General features: G+C 54.9%; 8 protein-coding genes across 10 annotated transcripts; 4 read left to right on the top strand and 4 right to left on the bottom strand.

The window, feature by feature from the left end:
* Positions 1-104: 104 nt before the first annotated feature.
* Positions 105-2267, bottom strand: tmco1 (transmembrane and coiled-coil domains 1). Of its 2 annotated transcripts, XM_052074193.1 has the most exons (7): positions 2122-2267; positions 1301-1378; positions 1143-1202; positions 1016-1062; positions 862-929; positions 622-766; positions 105-230 (listed from the first exon to the last, which is right to left on the bottom strand). In XM_052074193.1, exons 1-7 carry the CDS (start codon positions 2189-2191, stop codon positions 132-134), a joined length of 567 nt encoding a protein of 188 aa, XP_051930153.1. In that variant the 5' UTR covers positions 2192-2267; the 3' UTR covers positions 105-131. The 2 variants fall into 2 exon arrangements, with proteins under 2 accessions (XP_051930153.1, XP_051930154.1); XM_052074194.1 differs by lacking the exon at positions 1301-1378.
* Positions 2268-2998: 731 nt separating this feature from the next.
* On the bottom strand, positions 2999-5714 carry aatf (apoptosis antagonizing transcription factor). Its single transcript, XM_052074335.1, has 4 exons — positions 5291-5714; positions 4681-5205; positions 3752-4102; positions 2999-3517 (listed from the first exon to the last, which is right to left on the bottom strand). Exons 1-4 carry the CDS (start codon positions 5625-5627, stop codon positions 3153-3155), a joined length of 1578 nt encoding a protein of 525 aa, XP_051930295.1. The 5' UTR covers positions 5628-5714; the 3' UTR covers positions 2999-3152.
* A 186-nt stretch (positions 5715-5900) lies between these two features.
* Positions 5901-8082, top strand: magoh (mago homolog, exon junction complex subunit). The gene is made up of 5 exons (XM_052074341.1): positions 5901-6128; positions 7349-7407; positions 7508-7618; positions 7737-7819; positions 7900-8082. Exons 1-5 carry the CDS (start codon positions 6038-6040, stop codon positions 7997-7999), a joined length of 444 nt encoding a protein of 147 aa, XP_051930301.1. The 5' UTR covers positions 5901-6037; the 3' UTR covers positions 8000-8082.
* Positions 8083-8613: 531 nt separating this feature from the next.
* On the bottom strand, positions 8614-12483 carry cpt2 (carnitine palmitoyltransferase 2). The gene is made up of 8 exons (XM_052074333.1): positions 11993-12483; positions 11677-11757; positions 11485-11591; positions 10717-11197; positions 10385-10615; positions 9864-10156; positions 9237-9533; positions 8614-9125 (listed from the first exon to the last, which is right to left on the bottom strand). Exons 1-8 carry the CDS (start codon positions 12370-12372, stop codon positions 8797-8799), a joined length of 2199 nt encoding a protein of 732 aa, XP_051930293.1. The 5' UTR covers positions 12373-12483; the 3' UTR covers positions 8614-8796.
* Positions 12484-13274: 791 nt separating this feature from the next.
* On the top strand, positions 13275-25769 carry LOC127606228 (sodium/glucose cotransporter 4-like). The gene is made up of 15 exons (XM_052074334.1): positions 13275-13280; positions 20799-20837; positions 22364-22476; positions 22791-22862; positions 22929-23033; positions 23106-23270; positions 23351-23456; positions 23607-23687; positions 23755-23960; positions 24171-24306; positions 24384-24491; positions 24569-24719; positions 24787-24955; positions 25023-25238; positions 25328-25769. The coding sequence occupies exons 2-15, from the start codon at positions 20819-20821 to the stop codon at positions 25631-25633; spliced, it is 1953 nt and encodes a 650-aa protein (XP_051930294.1). The 5' UTR covers positions 13275-13280; positions 20799-20818; the 3' UTR covers positions 25634-25769.
* ctns (cystinosin, lysosomal cystine transporter) lies at positions 13557-16104 on the bottom strand. The gene is made up of 11 exons (XM_052074336.1): positions 15949-16104; positions 15784-15848; positions 15629-15707; positions 15444-15534; positions 15269-15372; positions 15053-15190; positions 14839-14938; positions 14509-14628; positions 14211-14381; positions 14019-14136; positions 13557-13912 (listed from the first exon to the last, which is right to left on the bottom strand). The coding sequence occupies exons 2-11, from the start codon at positions 15839-15841 to the stop codon at positions 13770-13772; spliced, it is 1122 nt and encodes a 373-aa protein (XP_051930296.1). The 5' UTR covers positions 15842-15848; positions 15949-16104; the 3' UTR covers positions 13557-13769.
* On the top strand, positions 16040-18756 carry mrpl55 (mitochondrial ribosomal protein L55). 2 transcript variants are annotated; one of them, XM_052074337.1, is made up of 3 exons: positions 16040-16197; positions 17780-17957; positions 18032-18756. In XM_052074337.1, the coding sequence occupies exons 1-3, from the start codon at positions 16040-16042 to the stop codon at positions 18212-18214; spliced, it is 519 nt and encodes a 172-aa protein (XP_051930297.1). In that variant the 3' UTR covers positions 18215-18756. The 2 variants fall into 2 exon arrangements, with proteins under 2 accessions (XP_051930297.1, XP_051930298.1); XM_052074338.1 differs by lacking the exon at positions 16040-16197 and adding an exon at positions 16865-16986.
* Positions 18819-20681, top strand: ndufa11 (NADH:ubiquinone oxidoreductase subunit A11). Its single transcript, XM_052074340.1, has 4 exons — positions 18819-18977; positions 19771-19863; positions 19938-20060; positions 20493-20681. The coding sequence occupies exons 1-4, from the start codon at positions 18899-18901 to the stop codon at positions 20603-20605; spliced, it is 408 nt and encodes a 135-aa protein (XP_051930300.1). The 5' UTR covers positions 18819-18898; the 3' UTR covers positions 20606-20681.
* Positions 25770-25991: the final 222 nt, after the last annotated feature.

Below are 25991 nucleotides of genomic sequence, written 5' to 3'. Positions count from 1 at the left end.
TGATTTGTTTCATTGCTCTCTCTTGTGACTGGGAACTTTTATTTGAGTAAACAGAACATTTCAAAACACCCAAACAAGCATTTCAACCGTCTTTTGCGGGCCAACGGTGTTGTCGTGACCTTCGGAGGCATTCAGGAGAACTTGGCGGCTTGGGGCGGGGGCCCCAGGAAGCCCCCCGCCTGCTTAGTGGCCGCCCTGGAGGGAGCCAGGCCCAACATCTTCTGGATGTTCTGCGCACAAGATCGCCAGCGCAACATCAGCCCGCATGCAAGGTTATCGGAGTTGACAAAAACAAACAAAAAAACCCAAAGGAAAACTGATAAGAAAAAAAAACCGCAAAACATTTTTCATTTAGGAAACCGAATAAAAAGTCTGATTGAAAAAAAACAAGTAGAAAGAAAGAAAAAAAGCTTCCTTGGGAAATTGCGACTTGAAACGGGCTTTCATTTGTTCCAGCCCCCCCCCCCACCCCCAAATCCACCACCATTTTCATTGACCTTTATATTTTTAAAAATAGAGGTGCAACTCTTGAGTGCGCCGAGTTCATGTTCAAAATGGCCGCACGGCGGCACTCTTGCGTCAAGGTCGGCACATGTGTCGGACGGACGGACGGACGGATACCTGTCGGATGGACATGGTGCAGAGAATGTAGAGGAAGATGAAGGAGCAGTCGGTGTAGTCTTCGCCCAGCAGGTTGCGGTGCGACAAGCCCTGGATGTAGGACAGCGGCACGAAGGGCAGCTTGGCCACCACGCGGCCGTCAAAACTGCAAGGGGAGGGGGGGGCATTCATTGTCGTCATGCATGAGTGATGCACGGCGCGCGGTCGACACACTTCAGCTGCGGAGAGTCGGATGCTTACATGGAGTTGAACATGCCCATCAAAGCGGTGAAACAGAAGCCGATGGCAAACATGGACTTCATGCGCACCTGCAAAGAAAAGAGCGCAAGGTCTCATTGGACACACGGTGACGGCGAGAGCGGCGGCGCCGACGGTGCCGGCCCACGTCTCCCACCATGGACAAGTCTCTGTTGTTGTTCTTGAGCTTCTCCTCTTGTCTTTCTGCAAAACATCATCGCACCGGCCGCTCGTCATGAATTGTCCTCATCGCGGCAGAAAAAAACACACAAAGCAAAACGTACCGATCTTCTTCTTCTGCTGACGTCCTGCGGATTCTGTGATGGTTTCCTTTTGCTTCTCCACTACGGCAAAGACACACCGATGACAAGGTCGGCCAAAAACACAAACCAGAACAAACCACAAAACGCCGATTGCGCTGATCTTTTGTCGCGGGGCGTACGTTTCTTGCTTTGCTTTTCCACCTCCGCCTTGAGCCGCTTGTACTTGTCCGTGCGGTACACCAGCACCCACGTGATTCCTGTCCAATCACAAGGCAGCGTCTGACAACATTTTCAAAAGCATGGCAGGAAGGTACGACGGAACAGACGGCGTCGACGCACTTCAGCAAGTGCGTGAAGTGAAAAGGCCCAAAATAGAAGGGCAAACGAGCCCCCTCCCGGATTGAAACCCGCTTTCAAGCCAATGTTGAAAACCCCCGCATTTGAAAGATTGTTTGAAAACACACGTTGGACCCCGCAGCCCATTTTGAAACCGGCAGCAAAGCCGAAAAGCTTTCCTGAAAGCCACACTCAAAAGTCCTGGCCGATCTCAAAGCCCGAATTTGTCTTCTAACAGTCTTGAGACTCAAACATGAAACAATGACACTCTTGAATGCCCATGAGATTCTTCTTCATCTCAAAACCCCGACCTTGAGCTCGGACCCGAATTTACATCCTCTGCGCCCCCCCCCCCCCCCCATCATATACACACACATATTTGCGCTCCGGGACCTGCGTGGCTTCTCGTGACGCGCCTATTGTGAGAATGACCATTTGTAGACTCGGATTTGTTCTTCTCGAAATCGGGTCGCCGCGGATTAGCGATTTCGATGCTAACTCTAGTCGGCTATCGCCACTTTCCAGCTCGTTTAGGACTCGCGTTGATGATAATCGCCTCACCTGCCCACATCGCGACAGCGTTCGCGTTCGCAGTACGGCCACCTCGAAAAAGCAACACAGTCCCGAGCGGTACTCGATCGCACTTGGGATTTTGTTGGCTCACCTTCGGCTAGCAGCGCCGTGCACACGGAGATGAAGACGATCAGGATGGTGTCCGCGAACATCGTACTCATTTTGACGAGCGTCACCAACGCCGAAGGGCAGGCGGCGAAGACTCGCGCGTGCCACGGAGGACCGGAGCGGCGGCGAGGATCTACTACTTCCGGCTCAGCGGGGGTGCCACTTGAACCGGAAGTAGTTGGAGTCCACTGCGCCGCGCTGGACGAGAAGCTTATCCGAGCGACCCCGCCATCTGTTGTCGCGATGATGTCTCTTGGTGAATGGACCCAACGGAATTTCAAATCCCACAATTCTTCTCGAAAGAAGGAACGGCGTGTTCGGCGTCTAAAGGTCCCCAAAAGCAAAGGAAATTCATGAAGACGTTCCCAGGAACTTTGAAGGAGCCAATTACATTTGGACCACAACAACCGTTCAGATGAAGACATTGAAACATCCGTTTTTATGACGGCAAATGGGCAGCTTTGCGGCTGGCCCCACGCCACCAATACGTGCGGAACAGCGCATCAGCTGGCACGTGTGTCAAATCAAAGGCCCGGGGCCACATCTGGCCCGCCACATCATTTTAGGTGGCCCGCAAAAGCAAGTCATGCTAGTTAGCTTCCATGATCCTTGCTCAAATCTGCACCGAAACGCCACGTGTGATAAATAATCAATCGTCTTATGACATTGTTTAGTCACTTGAACAAATTGTTGACTTGAGTGATTTCAAAACCAGTCATCTATCAATTTGTTGTGTACAAGCAAGCGCTCTGACTGGGACGATAAAAGATAAGATAAGATATCCTTTATTCGTCCCACACTGGGGAAATTTACAAGGTGGATGCGGTTTCACCGTTGACAAAAACGAGTCGGGACACCTCTGCCGGAGGATATTTAATAGTATAGAACCCGCAGTCTCATATACGTTGTACTTGACGGTACGTCGCCACACGCCATGCTCGCCTCTCGTAGGGTCCAGTCTTAACGGTTTCAAGGCAACGTTGCATGAAAACGAGCCGTTGCTCGGCGCAAATGTTACTGGGCGCTGGCCGATGACACGGCGGGTGGGCGGAGTCCAAAGAGCCCCCTGTAGAGTTCGGTGCGGGCATCGTGCGGCAGGTCGTCGTGGTCGTGCAGGACGGGCGCCATGAAGTTGAGCAGCTTGGCGTGCACGTCGAACCTGACCTTGCGACCTTTGCTGGCCTTGGTGTCCACCTTCTTCTTGAGCTTGCTGCGTAGCTTCTGGATCTGCAGCCACTGGCGCCCCGCCGCCACCTGCCGGTTGACGTCGGCGCCGCCCGTCTTCCGCTCGATGAGCTCGCGCAGCAGCTGGTGGTAAAAGTCGTCGTCGTCAAAGACGTCCTCGTCCGCGTCGTTTGCCGGCTTGCCTGCGGGGGCCGCTGCGGAAAGCCGCAAGGTTCACGTCATCTTCATTAGTTGCCCGCTGCCCGTCTTTAAAGCTCCTCGTTTTTAATCTTTGGCTTTGGACTCGGCGTGAGACTTGAGCTTGAGTTGGACTATTTCTGCGCGTTCGACTGTCATCGGTCGGCTTCTTTGTCGTCTGAATTTTGTTTGAAAGTGCTCGAGAAATACACCTGAGCCGAGTTCAGAATGAAAACTCAACAAAAACCTACCCGGCCGGTCCGAATGATCCGTCTCGCGCGTCTCCTCCGATCGGTTTTCAGCGTCGGCGCAGGCGAGCTCCTGCTCTTCGCTGGTTCCGAGGACCCGGTACTCGGAGCGCCTGGTCTGCGTGCGCCGCACCAGCCGCTCCCTGTCCATCAGAATCTGCGCCACCTGGGTCACAATGTTGCGCTCGAACGCTCCGAAGTTGCCGCTGCCGCCGCTCTTGCCCGAGCTCAGACGCGTCTTGTCGTGCCACTTCTGCAGCGTGGCGTCGCAAAACGGCCGGAAGGCGGCAAAGCGCTTGGATGCCATCTCGGGGTAGTCGGCCATGTCCAGTTTGCGCTTGGGCGCTTTCCCCTCTTCAAAGACCGAGACATGAAGAGAGAAGGAGAAGGCCATGGTTGATGTTGGGTGACGAGGTGAGTTTCAGAAACATGGCGGTAGACAAAAATCTGCAACGGAGCGAGTACCGCTAGGTTTCTTTTTTTGAATGATAGATACACAACGTAAAGCTTTGCGAGGCTCCCCCCCATCTTGATCATCTTTCTCATCGTCTTGGAAAGACTTCCTATATGGGCCGAGGTTATTGTATGCGTGTATTATCCAAGTCCTTACGGACATTCTTCTTGCGCAGTACCAGTACAAAAGATTCACGTGCGGGTATTATTTTTTCATTTGGCCCGGTGAGTGACGTGGGTGTCAGCACGTGAGCACGTTGGCGAATGGTGAACGGAACAGTCCAAAAGATTGTCCCCAGGCGCGAGCGTGAGCGCCGACGGTTGGCTGACAAGCAGTCGAGGGTCTACTGCCCGAAGACGCCCGCGACCCTCGTGAGGAGACAGCGGTCCAGATATTCAGCGAGAGTAAACTTTGTCAAAATTCCATGACCGGAAAAGTCGAACAGACGAGGAAAGGATCATGTGAATGTCTGACTTACCTTTGTGGTCGTCGTCGTCGTCTTCCTCATCCAGCCCCACAAGGACCGGTGCGGAGCTCTGCTGGATGAGCCCATCGTGAAGGTCCAGTAGGGACCTCTGAAGAGCTTTCAAGGCCTTGCGCGCATTCTTCGTGGCGCCCGCCAGCTGGGCGTCGCCCCTGGCGCGGAAGTGAGGGAGGACGTGGGGCCGAGGCAGCCGGTTGGCGCTCGCCAGCGCCTTCTGCATCTTGATGCGGGCCTCCAGGAGCCGCTCCCACACCGCCAGCTGGCTGCGAACCGCCCGGCCCTTCTCCACCTCCTCGTCCACCTTCGCCTTGGAGAAGGTGGAGATGGCGGCCCCCTCGTCTTCGTCGTCCTCCGTCTCGCCTTCATCGCCCTCGATCGCGCCGGGGCCTTCCGTCAGCTTGCGCAGGTCCACGCCGGCGGGAAAGGAGAGGTCTGGATCCGACCCCTCGTCGACGTCATCGCCTTCCTCGAGTTCTTCGTCGGGGCCATCTTCCTTCTCCTCCTCCTCGTCTTCCTCATCTTAGATCAAGTGCAAATTCAGAGGTATTAAAAAAAAGAGTGATTCATAGCATAGCTAATTTGATCCCTTGATCCGTGGGATTACCTTGGTCATCTTGATCATGGCAGACGTCGTCATCATCGTCATCTTCATCGTCATCTTCATCATCATCATCATAGTCCTGCTCCGTGTCCATTAAGAAGAGCTTCTGTCTGCTGACGGCCTTCCCCAGGTACCTTCGGTCGCTTTCGGCAAGCATGATGGCATTACTCCGCCGCAGGGCGCCGACGCCGTCATCGGCGTCCGCCGTAGCATCATCGTCGCCGGCGAAAGTGTCGACAACCCGGGCTTTGGTGGCCTCGTCATGGTCGTCTTCGGGATCGGTGAACTTGGGGAGAGGGTTGAGGAGGTCTTCGAGCTCCTGCGAGAAGGAATTCGCCATGCGGGGAAACTTCAAACCGGCCAACACAAAAACACGCGATCGCCAGGCGCTTCCAGGCGTATTCTGATGACGTCACCAATGCGCGACTCACTGAATAAATTCTTCCGATATTTTTTCTTCAAGCGGATTTTTTTCCCGGAAGTCTGGGTTTTAAATGTTTCAAAAATACACGTAGGTTCATATTCAAAGAGTTTGCATAAGCATTATAACACTGATAACCCAAGTATATGGCGTTATATTGCCGCGCAGCACTGCCTGCCGCACCAAAGGCGAGGTGACGGCCGTCATTCTACGCATGCGCAGACGACGTTCCAATCTGCGACTGCTCGCTAGCTCGCTTAGGCGCGAGTTTTCCTCAAAAACAAGAAAGAAAGAGAAAGAAAAAAGAGACAACATCTTACGCTGTTTAAATGTCGACGAGTGACTTCTACTTGAGGTATTATGTTGGCCACAAAGGCAAATTTGGACACGAGTTCTTGGAGTTTGAATTCAGACCCGATGGTAAGTTGATTTGCCAGGCTTCCTTCCAGCCCGCGATGGCTAGGCTAGGCTAGGCTAGGTTCGGCTAGGCTAGGCCTCAGCCGGTGCAAGCAAGCGGCAAACCCTTGAAAGATTTTTTTTTAAACTTGGGGTTGTCGTGTTCGAACTTTACGCGGAGTGTTCGTGAAACGAGTGAAAGTGGGCCACTTTTGAACCTTGAAATGAAACGGTGCGATCGCCATGTGGCCTTGTGCTGACGGAAGGGAGCCGAGTACGGGAAGTGGAGCGGCAACCACCGTCCGTCCATTCATTCGTTCATTCGCATCCTTTTTCCGTTTTTGACTGACGTTCATAGTCAAAAGCGGACATCTATGTTTACTGAGCAAAATGAGGTTGTTTTCCCAGGTTAGAGCGAAGATTTTTGGAGACGGTATGAATGCGGAGCGAATGTGATTCATTTACTCGCAAAACAAGATAACTTCAATATAATGTTTGAAGGTCAAAGACAGGCAAGTCCGAAATGTTCGCATAACTAACATTCAGCTGAAAATGTCCCAAATGCTTTGTGATTTACAGGGGGAAAGGGCATTCTTTTTTTCTACCCCTCAGCTCATTGATGAATCGGACGAAATTAGTTTTTATTTCAAATCAGGACGTCATTTCTAATGGGCCGTGCAGAAAATACAATACAGTAATCTAAATCGATAAGTTCTCGGTTCGCTTTTTTGAACGGCCTTCAGATCATCTGCAAAAATCTTGACCAGTGTTTTCCAAAGTGAAGCTGGATGCAGATGTCCTCCTTTGATTCAACACAACGATCATCAACCCCAGAAAGTGGTCACCGTTTACTGTTGAGAGGCTGAAAGTGCCAAGATTTCAAAATGTACAAAGCATGAATTGTTTCAGCCTAATTTGATGGTGGATTTTTTTTGAAATGATCATTTTTATTTCATTGAGCCTCACCCTCGTCGCATAAAAATGAATGCCGGGTGATTACGCTACAACAGCTCTCATTGCAACGAAATAGTTCCCGAGAAGCAACGGCGCAAACACGTCCCGCCTCGTGATTGGCGCTGATGTCGTGACATCAGAATGATGGCGCGTGAGGCTTTCGAGATGGGAATCCGACAGTACGTCGCAGTCGTTTGGTTTTGCGGGCTTAGGAAACGGGCAGTCTGCTCCAGGTCGGTCAAAATCGTTGTGTAGAAAGTCAACATTTCTTTTGTCCGAAATGCCCCCAGGTAAGCTGCGCTACGCCAATAACAGCAACTACAAGAATGACGTCATGATCCGAAAGGAGGTAACTATGCTAACGTCGTGGAGTTCAGATGCGGGCGCAACCTTTGTGTCGGCGAGCGCCGGTGACGTGCGAGTTGTTGTTTGTCGGGCCCGCCTGCCAGGCGTACGTCCACAAGAGCGTCATGGAGGAGCTCAAGAGGATCATCGACGACAGCGAGATCACCAAAGAGGACGACGCGCTGTGGCCGCCTCCCGACCGAGTCGGAAGACAGGTGGGCTGCCTTTGATTGGATTTTTGCGAGGAGGAGGAGGAGGAGGGCATTTACTCCGAATCCCGACGGCCTTTTTGGGGCGTTTATGTGCTGGACGTTTTGCTTTGCGTTTCTGAAGGAACTGGAAATCGTGATCGGCGACGAGCACATTTCCTTCACAACCTCCAAAATCGGCTCTTTGATTGACGTCAACCAGTCCAAGTGAGGAGAGGACGGCGCCGCCCGTTGGATCGTTTCAAATGCGACCGACTTTGAATGCAATTCCTTTGTTGTTTTTTTAGGGATCCCGAAGGTCTGCGTGTATTTTATTACCTGGTGCAGGACCTCAAGTGTTTGGTGTTCAGTCTGATCGGACTTCACTTCAAGATCAAGCCCATCTAGATGCAGTCGCTCTTGGGCTGTCGCCACGCATTTGTACATTTGCTTCTTTTTTTGTCTACGTTTTAAATAAAGCTTTGAGATACGAGATGTGAGTAGAGCAGTGCTTCAGTGACTTGACCGCATGGGAAAGCGATTAGCTCGACATTACGCAGCCAACAAACTGTTGTGCTCGCATGCCGTCTTCGCTCTTGTGACGTGACCACTTGTGCAAGACTTTTTTCCCCTCAGAAAGAAACAACTTTGTCAAATATACACCACCCCCCTTGTACATCTAATGTACAATTACACTGAGATTTCTCTTGGATACGACTAATCGAAAACAACCGACTCGTCTTGAAAAAGAACAATTTGTTTTTACAATACAATGAGCCATTTACCTTGACAATAAGACTTTGAAAAAATGATGAATCTCAAATTGACCACATGAAGGGCTTTTTACCAGAAAATCTTAAGCGAGCCTTTGTCCCTCCCAAGTCTCCTCTTAAAAGACTCAAATTTTTGAGGGTGAAATATCTCCGTCTCATTCAATTTGAAACGACACACTTCAAGGAGTCTTTTGTTGTCTTTTTTCTGCTCACAGCGGCCCCAATAATCCTCCATAATCAATAGAACATTCATTTTTTATTTTGCCCGTCAGTCTTTTATACAAATCAATGGTTACATTTTATTCGCCCAGGTCGGGTGGCATGATTCGTTGCCGTGGTGGCAAGGTGGCCGGACATACGATCACATGATTTCCACTTACCCCGTTACGTTTGCCAGCTCGAAAAGGAAGGAAGGAAGGAAGGGCGGCGGCGTCACGCGAGCGCCTTCCCGTCCAGGACGGCAAAGATGTCCCGGAGGGATCGCTCCACGCAGCGCAAGAAGCGCGAGACGTCGCGAGCCGGGTAGCCGCTGACGTTGCAGCCGATCCAGTCGTCGTGGACGCCGTAGCCCACGCCCAGGCCGTCGGGCACCACGGGGGCAAAGCCGCCCAGCCCCACGGCCGGGCTGGACAGCGTGCTGGTGGACAGGATGTTGTGGTTGATGGCGGCGTAGGCGGGGTCGGCGTAAAGCTCGTGCGGCCGACGCCCGGCCGACGCCGACAGGTTGCGCAGGGCGAACAGGTGCCGGTCGAAGCCCTGACCTGAAAAACAAACGGGGAGGGGGTCAAGGCGGGGACACCCAAAGACCATCCCGACGTTCACGGAGCGGCGCGCCAGTGAATTTGCAAAGCCGGGGGGGGGGTCAACCTCACCCATGGCGGCCTCCTTGGTCAGCTGCCCGTGGTAGGCGGAGCACTGGCGCAACATGTCCAGCAGCCCGTCGGCGGAGTGTCCGGCGGGCTCGTCGACGAAGGCGCGCGCGCAGCGCTTGGTGAAGGCGCTGGCGGGGCGGATGGTTTCCGTGCGGCCGTGCCTGAAGGCGGCCGTGCTGCACGACTCGTACGTGGCCACCGTCTGGCCGTACTGCCGCAGGAAGGCCATCTGGAAGGCCAGCTGCGCCACCGCGTCCGGGCTCAGCTTGGACTTCTTCAGACGCTCCTTACCGCCACCTAAAGGGAAAACTCGCGTCATTGCAGCCCATCCGCGAAAACCAGCGCGTCGGTCCACTTGTGTGCGGGATTGTCGTGCTGCCGACATTTTTTGCTTGGATTTGGGCGGATCCTCGTGGCACTTTGTTCTGTTTGCACTTCTGCGCAATAGTCAAACCTGTTTCAGGTGAGGAAGTACTGACATCGGCACGCGACTGCTATTACCCGTGTTCAAGCTACAGCCCGGGGGCCCTTTGCAGCCCAGCCTCCGTTTTTCGGAGGCCCGCGGCAGGACCCAAACTGAGCAAATGAACGGATAATATTTGGTTCCTAATTAAAAGGGGGCGTTACCTGTAAACTGCATGGCGCCGATGGTGAGCTGCGACACGGCGGCGTCAAATCCGGCTTTGGCCCGCTCGATGCCGGCCCGCAGCTCATCGTCCAGCTTGAAGCTCAGCCGCCGCACCTGGGACGCCGATGGGGCGCTGGTAGCGCAGCCGGGGTGCACCAGCGGCTTGCTGGTGGTGTCCTTGTAGATTTCGTTCAGGAAGCGCAGCACGGCCACGCCGTCGCCCCACGAGTGCTCAAAGTTGATGGCGGCGTGGCCGTCTTGGGCCACGATGATGCTGAACGACTTGTCAAACCTGCGGGGGAAGAAAACCAAACGCGCTTCAGCGCTCGTGAAGGCGCACTCGCGAGTACGCCAGCCGAAAGTCCGCCCGGCGCGTTGAACCGCGTTGTGTCGGAACTCGTTCAAAGCCGTCCGTGCGCTTTGCGCAGCTGCCTGATATTTAGCTCAAGTTCGGGAGGAAAAAGGAAAAAGTCGCTGTTCAACTCGGGAATGAGGATCGGGAGCCTACTGGCGCGCCTACCAGCGGTTGACGCCGTCGCCGTGCAGCATGTTGTGCGACGCGGCCACGGCGTCGCCGAGCGCCACGTCGTCCAGGCACAGGCAGAAGAGGGCGCTGTCCACCGCCGTCAGGGCCTCGCCGTTGCCCCCGGCGACCAGCTTGTCCCTCAGCCCCGCCCACACGTCGCGGTTCTCCGTCGTCAGGGCCCCCAGCGGGAAGTCGGGCGGCGGGGTCGCGTCGGACAGAATGTAGCTGCGGGGGGGGGGACGAGAAAGGTGCGCAAGAGAGAGCGCGATGGACTTTGAGGACAAGCGAGACAGCTGCCATCGCGGCGCTTTGGAGAGCGGGCGTACCTCAAGTTGTCGCGTATCTGGGCCGGGGGCAGCATGTCGCCGTGGCGGTCCAGCACGTCAAAGACATACATGTTGCCCTTCCTCATGACCAGCAGGTGGCGCGCCGCGGGGTCGGTGAAGAGCCGGTCCCGGCCCGGCCGCGGCAGGCGCGTGGAGTTGAAGAGGCGGAAATACTGCGACATATCCAGCGGGTAGGCGTTGACCATGTAGGCGCCGTACCAGGCGAGGCGGGAGGGCGCCCAGCGGATCAGCTTCTTGAAGGCGTCCGTGTCGCTGCGCGCCGGGTCCAGATGGAAGACCTCGGGCTCCAGCAGCCCGGCGCGCAGCGTTTTCATGAAGCGCACGGCCGAGCACACCATGTTGCCGGCGCGCACCAGCTGCTGGTTGTACTCGCGCTCGGGGTCGTCGTTGAACGACATGAAGGGGTTGAAGTTCAACACCACCGGATCGCGCGCCGACAGGTACATGTCGAACCACGGGCCTGAAACACACACCGGCGTGCGCGGGTGAGGGCCAGCGGGCGGGGGGCAGGTGGCTCTACAAAAAAAAAAAAAAAAACACACCCAGGCTTTCCTCCCCCCAGCCACTTTGGGCAACACAAATCGGAGAATATTTCCCGTTATGAGGCTGAAGTGCTGATGACTTGGACAATTTGCCCGTTATTTTGATCGTCAACTTCTCATCAATCAATCCTCACTCTCATCCGTTAAGTGGTGCGGCAGGGCCACACTTTTCCACCACTGGAGTCGATTCCTCTCAATCCATCACCTGAGATGTAGCTGGTGTGCTTGTTTTTTCTGTCCTGAGCCAGCAACTCCTCCTGGAGCCTCTTGCCTTCACCGGCCAGGAAGTCCTGGGCCACCTTCTCCGTGTCGCTTTAGGAAAACAAAGACGATGTTTTTTTCATTTGGATTTTCACCCAAACTGTCCACGCTCGTGACCTTTTTCATTTGATCCCACCTGTATTGTCGGTCGTCCAGAAGAGGCCGTTGAGCGGCCAAGTACCTCCTGATGGTGTCCTCCAGTTTAGGAACCGGCAACCTGCACCAGGCAAAAGCAGGTCGGTTTCAAGGTAACATTTAGACCTGGGCTGCGCGAGTCCGGTCCTCGAGAGCCCCTCTCCTGCCCGTTTTAATGGTATTCATTCAAATGATCGGCTCATCGGCCACCGCCCTCTAGCGGCGACTGGGTGATTTCCAATGTGCACTTTCACCTCCACTCAACGAAAGCGTTGAACGTGTCACCTTGTGGGGAGGAAAAGTGAAAACGTTCTCACCTTGGTAAACTCTTCTGATAGTGCATCGTGGGCACAAGGCTTCTGTGCAAATACTCCGACGGCGACGTCTCGTCTTGGCTGCCGTAGTTTCGCTTGCTCGGCGCCCAACATAACCACCTCGAATGGATCAAACCGACGGGTTTCCTCAAAGTATCCACGGAGAGCACTTTGGCCATAACGAGAGGGAGGGAAAAACACACACGAAGAGACCTCCTTGGACAAAGAGACTCACAGGACGCGTGACAACGGTCACTTGAAGCTACCTCTTTAGCAACCGCGGCTAATTGCCCAAGCAACCGGCTTCCGTAGGGCGCTCGCGAGCGCTCAAATGTCTCCTTTTCGTTGCTTTTTTTAAACGTTGTTGCAAAGCGTTGCCACATAGATGACTCCCACACTGGATTCTACCCATATTGACACTCCTATTTTATGTTCTTTCTTAAACTTTATTTTCTTCACACTTTGGAGTGGAAAAGGAGTGATGAGATTCAGGAAGTTAAGAGCCCGGTCATGTCACGTGACTTATAAAGCACACGTCACGCTCCGAAGACCACGCCCGAGTTGTTGTTGTTTTTTTTGGGAGCGGGGGCACAATAATCAACACAAGAATAAACAATGAATGTCCCGGATTTAACATAAACGTTAGTTTTCAGCCGTAGTCCCGAGGCAGGTTTCTAACGGAACGGTCAACTCGGAATTCTCACATTTAAAACTTTAAATAGTATAAGTAATAAAATAATTCAAATGAGACTTTATTCGTTGGCCAGTAGGTTGCATTGTTGCCGTTTCTTGCGCGCGCTGCGCCTTGTTTTTGATCCATTCTCGCGGATTTCCAGTCGATCGAGTTTCGGTCTTTTCAATAACAAATGGATCCAAGATTATTGCATCGCAACGCGCAGAGTACAAACCGACGGTGAGGCCCGGACACTTTCTCATCCTTTTTTCTTCACCTCCTCCACTTCTGCTCATTCTCCTTAATTGTTCCCACCTTCATCCTTTTCTCTCTCTCTCTCTCAAATATTTGGCAGTCTTCTTGTTGAGTTTGCTCGTCTTGCTCTTCAGTTTTTTTGGGGTTGGATTTTGGTCAACTTTGGCAATTCTCTTCCTTGCGCTTCTTCAGGCTGCCGTCGCGGTACGTCCTGAGGAGGCTGGCCCAGATCGAGAGCGCGGGACGCGACCTTGCGGCCGTCCCGCCGCCGGATCTCCCGGGCGGGCGTCCTCGTCGTCCTCCCCCTCGCCGGAACCCATTCAAGTCTCGAGAGCGCTCAAACGCACATTCACGACGACGACAGTATTTCCGAACGCAAACCCGACTCCACATTTCAAGCCCCAACCTTGGCTTCAAGCCTCGTCTTGCCCAATATTCACCGTCATTTCAAATGGCCAGAATTAGGCTTTGGAGAGCCGATTTCAAGAGAAAACGTTACGTATGCCGCGGTTTTTTTCCCCCTCGACCTAAAAAAAAGCCATTAGGTCCTAAGGTCAAATGTACAACTTGGGCTGCTCGATCGATAAGGAAATAAAGTCAAATAAACATCATTTATTTTTCTGGAAAAGATTTATTATTTTCTTCAGCGGAATAAAAATAAAGGACATTACAGGTACACACACGTACAGACATTTTTTTTCCTTCAGAGAAATGCTATACATTAAGAAAAAAATCATTAAATATCAATCGTCATCAATGAGAGGCGTATAGATTTGTAAAAAAAACAATCATCGATCTCCATCCTCATTCGTGATTTTATTTCCTTTCTACAGCATCCGCGGCGGCGGCGCTTCACTCCACCTCGCCGCAGTCATGCATCCGGTAGCCGGAGCGATACAGGCAGTAATGCTGAAAGATGAAGAGCACGTCGAAGAGCATCGAGAAGAGACCCAGGCCGAACTTGGTGGGGTCCCCGAAGATCAGGCGCCACTCGTCTGCGCACGAGAGACGCGCGCTCAGCCGGGATCGGGGGGGACGCGGACGGCGGCGCCCGAAGGACGCGTGCGCTCGTTGCCGACGCCCGCGGCGAAGGCGCCCTACCGTTGTTGTAGGAATCCAAGATCATCTGCGAGATGCTGAGCAGGCCGCCGCTGAAGTCCAGCAGCACCATGCCGACGCTCCAGCCCGCCGTGCTCTTTCGCCGGTAGTTCAAGAAGGCCTGAAGGGACGGCGAGTGGGCTGAGCGGCCAAAACGCGCCGGCGCGTCCCAGCGTTCTGCGAGGAAGGACCCACCTGGGGCAGGTACTTGACCAGCGTGACGGCCAGCTTGATGTAGGAGAAGAAGTAGAGGTAGTCCAACCAGCTGAGGCGCCGGAAGGCGGCCAGGAACAAGGTGACGCCGGCGAAGGACCAGCCCATCAGCAGCAGCACGCGGGCCGTCCACGACACCCGCTGGCCCCCTCTCTGCAAGGCAAAACACGCGCTCACGCCGCGCCCCCGCCTCGAGACCGAGCCGCCGCCCCGCCTGCGTTTGCCCCCCGCAAAAACAAAGCGCCCATGACTTTTCGGGCCCGGGCGGCCGTCGTCAAACCTCGTAGACGGCGGCCTGGGCAATGTAGAGCAGACACAGCAGGAAGCCGTGCAGGCTGAAGAAGACGTCGTTGGGCTTGACGGGGTTGATGCCGTTGGGGTTCCTCTGCAAGAACTCCTCCTGGGGGGGCAGGAAACGGCGTGAGGAGTCGCATGTAGCGCCGCAGGCTCGACGCCACGCCACTGTATTTATCGAGCGCTTGAAAACAAGCGCCGCCGTACGTGGAGCGCACGTCGGCTAGCCCATAATATCGAGACGAAAACAAGACGGTAGAAAAGAGTCCAAATCAAGTCAGAGTCCAAAGCCAAAGGATAGAAATGAGGCGGTCACCTTGATGGGCGTGACCCAGAAGAGGCCGATGTTGAAGATGCTGTAGGCGAAGAAGCCGGTCAGGTTGAGTGCCAGGAAGTCAAAGTGCAGGCCCACCACGCTGAAATGACATCGCTCCGAAATTTACAAGGCGTGGCACAGCGCAGCATGACAGGCGTCACCCCGAGGAGTCTCAGGTCACACGGCGAGTGAGGCAACTTCCAAGCGGACGCACCTTTTGCGCCTCCAGTTCTCCCAGACTTGCGGGTAGAAGGACACGGACCACGCCAGGAAGTAGAGCCAGCCGACCACCTCGCTCAGCAGCGCCACCGCGTTGCTGCGGACCACCATGAAGCGCAGACGGGGGTCCGAGCTGCCGACATATGGGAGCGGACGTCAGAAATTGCCGCCGCCGCCTCCTCCTCCGCCGCCGCCGACACCCGCCGCTCACCCGCAGCCATCTGCGGCGTCGCACATCAGGTACGCCGTCACCTGTCCGCTGGTGCGCGCCGTCACCGTGAAGGTGACCGACGTGGCCGCAATGGGCAGCGTCACCTAAAGAGCAGTGGTGCCGTGCGATGGTGGGTGGTGGGGGTGGGGTTGGGGGGCACGCGGGTAGGCCTTACCTGCCGCGGCAAGCCGATGATCTCTGACGAGTTGCTCTTGGAGCTGTAAGTGACGTTCAGGCGCACCACCAGCGGCCGCGGTGGCGCCAGGCTGCAAAGCGGCGCAGAGCAGTCACTCCCGTGCGGCCGCTCGTGCTCAAAGGCGCAGGACGGCGACTGTCCAATCGTGGGGCTCAGCTGCTCACCTGGAGGCCACGGTCACGTTGCCACTGGTCCATTCTTGGAGCGTCACCTCCTCCGGAACAGACAGCAACACTTGCGACTCTGCCTTACAAAGACGAGATGCCGGCATGTCACGCGCGAGTTTTTCTGCGTTCGCCTGAAATGCTGTCAAAGTCACCTGAGATGTCGGTCAGCAGCCACAGCGGCCACAGCGGCAGCAGCGGCAGCAGCCACATCGCTGTACTACGACGCACACGAGCACAAATGACAACAAGGCAAGCAAAGGACGCAAGGAAAGTCACTCAAACGATCTAAAGTCACGCGGCTGCCATCTCCCACTTACTTTATAATCAAACGATCGGCTCAGTCAACGCGAAAAAGTCCAAAGTCGACGTTCATTCGTAGATCGCCGCTTTTCTTAGCGAGACACGGTGATGCTCGCCACAAGGAAGGTGTTCCTCAAAGCTCTGCAGGTCACAAGACAGGCTTCGGAGAAAGGAAAAATAAAACGGCCGGAACGTAACCCCCTGGATACGACGCTACTTCTAGAGCTGTGTGCCGAGGGCGAGGCTAAGCTAGAAGGGGCAAAATCGTCAGTGAATTGCGTGAATTTCGACGACATCGATGACGCCGGCATACCCTCGTGATTTGTACAATGACTGCAAAAGAACCCGGAATAACTTTTGGCAAGGAGGGACGTGTTGTTGCATTGGCGGAGATGTGAAATTCGCCCCTGGCAACATGGCCGCCATGTACTCTACGTGTATCTTCTTCTTCTCCTTCGCCGTCGTGGACTTTGTGGACTGCGTCGGCGCCCCGTTTGCTGCGTAAATAATTTGGGGGAATGTCCTTTCGTAAAGGAGGCGTCCAGGGCACCTTTTCGAAGCAGTTGTCGAATTTCAACCATCCTGTCGCCGAGAACTTCCGGGTCATCTCGCTCGGATAATATCGGAAAAGATTTCCTAGGCTACAATGTGAATTCAGTAACCGCATTGTAACATTGAAAAACCACCGATGGCGAAAATAATTAAGGAAAGTGGTGGAAAATAGCAAGTTGTAATGAGAAGACTCACAGTTGGTCATACGAGACTTAATGATGTCACTTCGGGAAAAGGGATTGCAATGCGTGTGAGAGGCGTTTGGGCTTTTCCGAATTGTCGAATTCAGGTGTGTGAGGGAACTTTTAAAATGTTTGAGGGACAGTCAGATGCTGTGTACAGGACATGAGCATGAAAGGGGCGCTCTTGGGTTCCGCGGTGCGTCAGGGACCTTTTGTCCGCCGGCTTCCGGGTTAGACGAGCGCCCTTCCAAATGCAGCTGAACGCCGGAAGCCCGTCGCCAGCATGTCATTGATCAACAAAACGCATCTGTTGTTCTCCTGGTAAGATGACATTTGTTTTCTCTTAGTTACGTCACGATTGGTATTTCACCTCAAAGTCATCGAGAAGAAAGGGACGATTGTTTTCTTTCGTCACCCAGTTGGAAGCAGAAGCACACAAGCCAGCCTGAGCCTGCATCATGCCAGTCGGGCGAGATCACACGCTTTTCTTTTTTTTTTGGTCCTCATCAGGCTTGGCGACAACTATTGCGGACCACTCATGTTAATTAGTCCACAGGTGTCAAACCCGAGCCCCCCCCCGGACATCATTTTATTTGGTCCGCGAAAGCACACATGTTAACTTCTACGATGATTGGTAAAATCTGCAACAAGATTTCAACTTCTCAAATGTAATAAATAAGCGCTATTTATATGTCATGTATAGATTCGTATGCGGCGATGGCTGTTTGAAAGTGCTCTATAAATGCAATTGAGTTTTCCAGGGTCATAATGGCTCTCCAATGGAAAGGGGGCCAGCACAATGTGGCCCGCGCCCAAATGAGTTTGACACCCCTGACTTGGTTTGAATTTCACTCTGACCTTCCTTTAACACAGATATGACCAAGGTTTTCTTGAATAATACTTCTACTGTTCAGTTGCTGAAAGACGCAGTTCAATGACATCATTTTACACGTCACATAATTTTGCAGGAAACAAAATGGCCTCCAAAAAGAGGTCATTTAGAATAATCCGCTTTACTCCAGGGTCTTGAATCTTGTCCTTGAGATGTTTGTAATTCCAATGGACACCCCTTTGATGGAATGACGGCGTTGTTCTGATCGCGACCTTTCTTCAGGTGTCTTTTGAAGTCGGCGTCCCTCACGCGCGCTCTCCCCGCTCGCCTCAACTCCAACCGGACTTCGGTGGTGCGCTGCGGTCGACAGAAATACGAACGCTTGTTCCCGGTGATGCTGGTGCGACCCGACGGCTCCACCGTCAACATCCGATACGCGGAACCCAGACGCATCCTCATGGTGACCGGCGCCGCTTGACTTGTCTTGTTTGCGCACGTTTGTCTTCGTGCTGAACGCGTTCTTCTGTTTGCCAGATGCCGGTCGATCTGTCGACGTTGTCGGAGGAGCAGCGTCGGAGTCGTCAAAAGAAGCGCGAAGTCAAGAGGAGCGCCAAAGAGAGCGCCGTCCACTACGAGGACGATTTCAAGGTGGACAAGTACAGCCAATTCTGGAACAACAAGAAGAAGGAAAGAAAAGACGGCGGTGCTCAAGATTAGACCCTGTTTGAAAAGTGTGCAGACTTGATAGCGATTGTCTTCTGCGGACCGTTGTTTCCAAACATCTTGTGTATTTTGTGTGCGCGTGTCCATTGAAGGGCATCTCAACACAGCGCTCGCATTTGTGTTTCCTCACTTGACGTCATGGTTTTTCAATTCATTGAAACAAAACCTTGGTAACTGCTAGCAAAACACCTGCAATATTGTTCTCTGAACACAAATGGAAAGACAAATAGCTTGAATGCTAAATATAATAATCATCATAATAACAATACATTTTATTTGTGGGCGCCTTTCTAGGAACTCGAGGACACCTTACAACAAGCAGTTAAAAATCACAAATTCAATGTTAAAAACAACATCAAATAAAATGAGAAAAAATACAACAAAATAAAAATAATCTCAACAGTTTAAAGACAATGAAGTCAATTCAGTTTTGTTTCTAATCTTTTTTCGGGCGTGGGTGAGTAAAGTTGATGTTTTAGTCGCCTATTTAGTTCAATCTACATGAAAAAACAATAATAAAGTAAAGAATAACACGAGAGCAGATGCCAATGTTTTGCTTGAACCAAAAGTTCCGTTCTCGTGCAGCGGGCGGCGGTAATGCGCCGCAGCTCGCTTCCGTTATTGCGCGAAGCCTCGCGAGATTTGGCCGGCTCGTCCTTGCTCGCAGTCTCGGCAGCAATGGGCTACTGGGACATTCCCGAGGGCACCGACTGCGTGCAGAAAACGTGGATAACAACCAAGCTGGCCACGACTCTGGGTGAATATTTGACACGGGCAACAATTTGCCTTCGACGCTCCGCTTGCTGAAAGTTGCCGCCAAGTCACGTCCCGTTCTCGTAGCTAATGCTAAAGCTCCGAATGAGCCTAGCGCGTCGCTAACGACGACCGGAATGTTGACCGGCGTGTGCGATTGATTTTTAAAAACAAAAAAAAATAATAATTACAGAAAATTAGAAAGTGGCACGTATGAACGTGTGTCAAATGAAAAATTAGCCTACTGTTAAAAAAAATATGATTCATTTACACAAATGTCAAATGTTTTCGGATGAAAGCAAATCATTTGGAAAGGAGGGTGCCGCAGGAAGAGCGGGGAGAAGGAAATGCCAAAATGTCGGAAGTCCACTGTCAAGTAGCCGCAGTCGGTGATGGTCCGAACCGAGAGCCGCAGACCCTCGCCAAGAACAAAGCACGGAAAGTGTGGTTTGGGAAAGTGTTTCTTCAAGCGGGGAGTCTACGTCGTTTGAAAAACAAATCAACAACGACTGAAGTTTCAAACCTGAAACACGTCGTCGGTGTTTGCACTTGATTAAAACGATGAGTCATGCACCCGGATAAGCTCCCGCACATGGCACCTATTGAACAAGTTCTGGTATGAAAAGGGCGGCGGGCTGAGACTCGGTTTGTCTAGTTAATGATGTCCTGCCATTCGACCGGCTCCAACTTTCTCGCAGCGTTTGCATCAACACGATCAAAGGAGGGAGATGATGAATAATCATGCGCCACCCTTGAGCGCAAAGGTGTAACCCAGCGCCTCCCGCGCGTCTCCGCAGGCCTGGTGGGCTCGGCCTACCACCTCGTGGCCTTCCAGCCCCAAACGGCACTGGAAGCTGTGCAGCGGGCCGGAAACGTCACCGCCACCATGGGTACGTGACCGCCGGACCCACGCTCGGCTCGGCCGCGCGCGCGCCGATGAACCAAAATGTGCGCGTCTCCCCAGCCGCCATGGGCGCCATCTTCGGCATGGCCACGTGTCTCAGCGCTCAGGCCCGCCAGGCTCCGGACGATCCCCTCAACTACTTTGCGGGCGGGTGCGCCTCCGGCATCTTCTTGGGGGCCAGAAGTAAGTAGGGCCGAGCGCCGGGCGGGGGCCGGCGACGCCGCCGACTTTGTCCGAAACGCTGACTCGCGACACCGTTGTCGCGCGCGACTCGCGGCACGGCGGTGACGACGGGAGACGTCCTTTCTGGGGACCGCCGTGGTGTGCGCCGACATCATCGCCAATGGCGACATCCCGATGACTCGGCGAGTGACGTCTAAGTGACGGCTGACACGTTACCGCGAGTGTGACCCATTTGTCGTTTCTTGGTGCGAGCGCCGACACTGTTGTGCCATCTCGGTACGACGCGACAAGTCGTCGTTCGCTTTCCGTTGAACGTGCGGCGTGAAGCCAAAGTTTCGTCACTGCTCTGAACTGACTATTATTGACGTGTTTTTCCATGTGTGTGTGTGTGTGTGTGTGTGTGTGTGTGTGTGTGTGCGCGAATGCACGCAGCCCACAGCGCGGCCACCGGCACCTCGGCGTGTTTGGGTCTGGGACTGCTGGCCTTCTTCGGCAAAGTCTCCAAGGCGGAGGGCTGGAGACTGATCGGACCGCCGAAGCTCTAAGCGGCTGGGGAACCTTTGTCAACGTGTCCTCTAATAAAAGCCAATCATAAAGTCATAAAGTGGAGCGGTGACAAAGTCCCATTTCTTTGCTTGTTCCCAAACGGGTCGAGCCACCGCCGCTTTGACGAGCATGCGCGGTCATCAAACTCTCCTGGATAATTGCCGAGCGCACTCCGCGCAAACCAACAACAAGAAGACGAGCGCAGCCGCAGCATGTCTGTCGTCACGGAAGGTCAGTGGAGATTCTCCAGGTGGCCTTTTCGGGGTCCCAGCGGAGACGCCGCCGGTGGTCTTATCGTTGCGAGCGCAAGAGAGACGCGGCATTCCTGCCGCCGGCCCCCCCCCCGCCCGTGCCAAAAACCGCCACCTGCGCGCTGGCATCTCGTTGGCTTGATGTTCTTGAGGTTGCGCTCGGTTTGATATTTTCCTTTGCATTATTTCCAAAGAGCTTTTAATTTTCACTCTGTTTTGCTTCTAATGATTTGGAACCGAGCGCTAGTCCATTTTCAATTGTTCCTTCACGGTCTTTTTTTTCATTGTTACTTTTCGTTCAGCCGCACAAATGAAGTCGCCCGCAATTAATGGCAAAACTGCGAAGATCGTGCGGTCCGGTGTGGCTTTATTGTTTTGTCACGCGTTCCGGTTCTGAAGTTCAAGCGGTCGTCAAGCGGGATGTGGTCTGTGCGTGAATGTGTGTGCGCGCGCGCTCCTCTTGCACCGCCCGCCATCAAGTACTTGGCTTTCCGAGTCGCCTCGTCCCCCTCGCCCCCGAAAACGAAGAACTACTACTTAGTGCTCACAAAATAGTTGGAAAGTGCGCGGGGCACGTCGCGGGTCACGTGAACAATCCCGCGCAGCTCCTTTCAAAGTTGAAGCACCAGAACGGAGGGGACGGCGCCACGGAAGCTTATTTGAGGCTCCGAATGAGAATCCTGATCCCCGAGGGACGTTTCAAGAGAGCCTTCGGCTCGCTTTACCGGCGGCAAGGCTGTGGGAGGGATGGCGCCGAAAACTCCGTCTTCGCGTCGCGCCGCTGCTTAAATGCGGGGTCAAATCAAAACGTCCCTCGCGGTCACTTTCGTGGTCGGTGAGAAGCGCCTCGGTGAAGGTGCGCTCCATTTGGGGACCCTTTCATCCGAGAAGGGCTCGGCGCTCCTTGTTCAACTTGTTCAACTTGTTCGTGCGCACAAAGTACGAAATGACGTGCACGAACGAATAGCTCGCTCGCATTAATGATTAGCGTGTGCGCGCAAAGTCGTTTTGTTTTTTCTTCAAATATATCTCGGGCTACGTCAAAAACGCTCAACTGCCCATCAACTGTTGCGTGAAAATGGAGAAGAATTCCAAAACAAATTTGAGCGGCTTTTTTTTTTGCATCGAAAAGGTTCAATGATATTTAGCTGGACTTAAAACCCGTCGATCTAAATATCTCCAAATATGCCGTAGCGGATTGTAGGAAAAGAATCTAAGCTGGCGTTCGTGGAGTTGCGTCCTCTCATCGTGCCACTACAGAGAGCGCCCGCTCGCGCCTGCTCACGCCACGCTTCCAGAAAGACGCCACGAGTCCGCTCATTGTTCCGCGGAGTCATTCGTCCGATTCCACGCGGGCTCCCGAATCCACTCATTCGACCCCCGGCGATTGACGCCTCTATTTACATCCGGATCGATCCATCCGTTGCCAATGCGCCGCGATCGCTCGATGCCGATCGCCGCCACGTTCGGCATCGAGTCACGTGAAGATCTTTTCTTCTTTGACAGAGAGCGTCCCCGCCGTCACCACGGCAACGCCCCCCGGACCGCCCGCCATGGAGACCGCCGACATCGCGGTGGTGGTAGTCTACCTGCTCCTGGTCATCGCCGTGGGAATCTGGGTCGGTCCACTCAAGCGCGCACGCATGCACCCGATCACTCGCGGGGGGCGGGGTGGGGGGGTTCATACATCGTAAAGCCCAAACACTTGCCGACGATCATTCGGGGGTTTCCTGCGCTACGGTTGAGTCTCGGATTTTCACGGCTACTCCCAAAATGGAAAGCCGTTGTCTGTACGGTACACTCCGGTCCGGTCCGGGGCAGTCTAGTTTCATCCGGCCCGGTTTCGGTTTGCTCCAGTCAGACGAGGAGAACGCGCACGACAGGCGGTAGGTTACGCCGGCGTACCGAACGTTGACGTCCGTCTCGTCCTCAGGCGTCCGCGAGGGCCAACGGCAGCACGGTGGGCGGCTACTTCCTGGCCGGCCGATCCATGACCTGGTGGCCCGTGAGTACGACGACCCGGAAAGTCCGCCCCCTTCCTCCATTCATTCATTCATCCCTCACCTTTCAGATCGGAGCGTCTCTGATGTCGAGTAACATCGGAAGCGGCGCCTTCGTCGGGTTGGCGGGAACGGCGGCGGCGGGCGGCATCGCTGTGGGCGGCTTCGAGTTGAATGTAAAAGAAAAAGGTGGCAAAAGGTGGCCACCGCTCAGGCCTCAAACCCCCCCCCCCCTCACCCGCGCGTAGGCGGCGTGGGTCCTGGTGGCTCTGGGCTGGATCTTCATCCCGGTGTACGTCGCGGCCGGGGTGGCGACCATGCCGGAATACCTGGCCAAGCGCTTCGGGGGACGCAGGATCCAGATGTACACGTCCGTCCTGTCCCTGGTCCTCTACATCTTCACCAAGCTCTCTGTAGGACCCGCGCGCCGAGCCCCTCCCCCTGGCGCGCCCGTTCCAACGGCGAGTGAAGATTTGCGGCGTGTGGCTTGCAGACGGACCTTTTCTCCGGCGCGCTCTTCATCCAAGTGTCCTTCGGCTGGAACCTGTACCTGTCCGTCGCCATTCTGCTGCTGATCACGTGCGTGTACACCGTGGCAGGTACGCCCACGCGCGCGTAGCGCGGCGACAGTGTATATTTGAATGCGGGAGGGGACGTCTCCCGTTTTTGTCCCAAGCGCGGTGCGATTGTAGCGCCTAACGAGTTAACGAGTCCTTGGTCACGTGACCTGACGCCCTCACCGTGCGCAGGAGGTTTGTCGGCGGTCATCTACACCGACGCCTTCCAAACCGTCATCATGGTGGGAGGAGCCTTCACGCTCATGTTCATCGGTACGCCGCGCCCGAGCGCCCAAAGATGAGCACCCCGATCGGAAAGTGACGCCTTTCTCTTCGCCAGCGTTCTCCAGGGTGGGCTGGTACCAGGGTCTGACGCAGCTTTACATGTCGTCCGTTCCCACGGCGACGGTGGCCAACGCCACCTGTCACCTCCCTCGCGCCGACGCCTTCCACATGCTGCGGGACCCCGTGTCCTCGGACCTGCCCTGGCCGGGGCTCATCTTCGGGCTCACCGTCATCGCCACCTGGGTGTGGTGCACCGACCAGGTCAGAAGGCGCCCCGGGGTGCTCGCGGGCGGCGAGAGATGAAGGTCGCCGGTGATGCGGGCGGGCTCTCCTTTTCCCATCCGAAGTCCGCCGTGTCTTTTCAATCCTCACTCACCTCGGCCTCCCCCGAGACGTGGCAAAAGCTCTCGGCGTCATCTCGTTTAATCCACGCCGCTCTATTCCTTCCTCCATGCGTCTGTGTGTGTGCAGGTGATAGTTCAGAGGTCGCTGGCAGCACGTTCGCTGAGTCACGCCAAAGGAGGAAGCGTCTTAGGAGGTTACCTCAAAATCTTACCCATGTTCTTCATCGTCATGCCGGGCATGATCAGCAGGGCGCTCTACCCCGGTTGGACCACACACACACACACACACATGCACGGCGGCGTGCGCTTGCGGTGACTCGGTGCCTTTGCGCGTGTGAAGATGAGGTGGGTTGCGTGGATCCGGCCGTGTGTCGGCGTGTGTGCGGAACCGCGGTGGGCTGCTCCAACATCGCGTACCCCAAACTGGTGGTGGAACTCATGCCGGTCGGTGAGTAGGAGCCCCGCCCCCCCCCCTTCCACGCAAACACGTATGCGTTTCCACATGCCTGAGGCGTGCGCCCGCAGGCGTCCGTGGCCTGATGCTGGCCGTGATGTTCGCCAGCCTGCTGTCGTCGCTCACGTCCATTTTCAACAGCAGCTCCACCATCTTCACCTTGGACCTTTACCGGCGAGCCCGACCCGCCGCCTCCGAGATGGAGCTCATGATCGTGGGCAGGTGCCGCTCGCCGTGCTCGCGCCCGCCTTTGCCCGCGCGCGCTTCATTGCGCAAACCGCCCCCGCAGGGTTTTCGTCCTGGCGCTGGTGGTGGTCAGCATCCTGTGGATCCCCATCATCCAATCGGCGAACAGCGGCAAGCTGTTTGAATACGCCCAGTCGGTGGTCAGCTTTCTGGCTCCGCCGATCGCCGCCGTCTTCGTCCTGGCCATCTTCTGGCCGCGCACCAACGAGCAGGTCCGTCGGCGCCCCTTCCCCTTCGACGCCTCCCCTTGGCCCGCCGGGTCATTCTTCTCCGTTTCAGGGCGCGTTCTGGGGCCTGATGGCGGGCCTGGCGGTGGGCTCGGTCCGGATGGCTCTGGAGTTCTCCTACGAGGTTCCGGCGTGCGGCCAGCCGGACCTCCGCCCCTCCGTGCTGACCCGGGTGCACTACCTCTACTTTGCCATCATCCTGATGGCCTTCAGCTGCTCGGTGATGGTGGGGGTCAGCTTGGCCACGCCGCCCATAGCGGCCAAGCACGTGAGACGCGCGGACGCTCGTCTTTGAATCAAGTAAGCTGGCAAGCGAGCCATGTGAAACAACCTTGTCGCCCGCGTGTGTGCGTTTAGCTGCACCGGCTGACCTGGTGGACGAGACACAGCAAGACGCCGCGCGTGGATCTGACCGCCGAGCCGGGGGCGCGCCACGCCTCCGACCCGGACCCCGACGACCCTCCGGAGCGCCCGCCGGTCCCCTTGTGGCGCCGGACGCTGCTGCGTCTGTGCGGGCTGAGCGGCGCCTCTTCGGCCGTTCCCCTCGCCGGCGGCGCTAAACTCAACTCCCTGAAGGAGGCGCCGCTGTGGAGGAACGTTTGCAACGCCAACGCCTTGCTGCTGCTCGCCATCAACGTCTTCCTCTGGGGCTACTACGCGTGAAGGACTCGCACCATCCAGCTTACAAATGTCTACAGCGCCACCTATGTCTTCCTGTACGCAGGGCTGGACCGGGACAAAACAATGGGCCTCGGCCCCTCGAAATCAGTGGAACGCAAGTGCTGAGCGAATCATGTTTCTTTTATATATATATTTTATAGCTTCCGTTTTTTTTCCTCCAAGCAGGAAATGGGTGTGGGGGGGGCGGGTACTGTATCTCGTCCGGTCAAGAACCAGGCCTTGTACTGATGTCTGCGATCGTCTTGTTGCTCGCTCTCTGCCGCAATCTCTCTCTTCCGGAGCCCCAGACATGACATTAAAAAGGAAAGAAAGACAAAAAAAGATTTTGGTCCGGGCGCGC

Source organism: Hippocampus zosterae, chromosome 8, assembly GCF_025434085.1.
Source record: "Hippocampus zosterae strain Florida chromosome 8, ASM2543408v3, whole genome shotgun sequence".
NCBI classification, from domain to species: Eukaryota; Metazoa; Chordata; class Actinopteri; order Syngnathiformes; family Syngnathidae; genus Hippocampus; species Hippocampus zosterae.
Note: the sequence above shows the minus strand (reverse complement) of the source record. Positions and strands in the feature narration are given on the sequence as shown.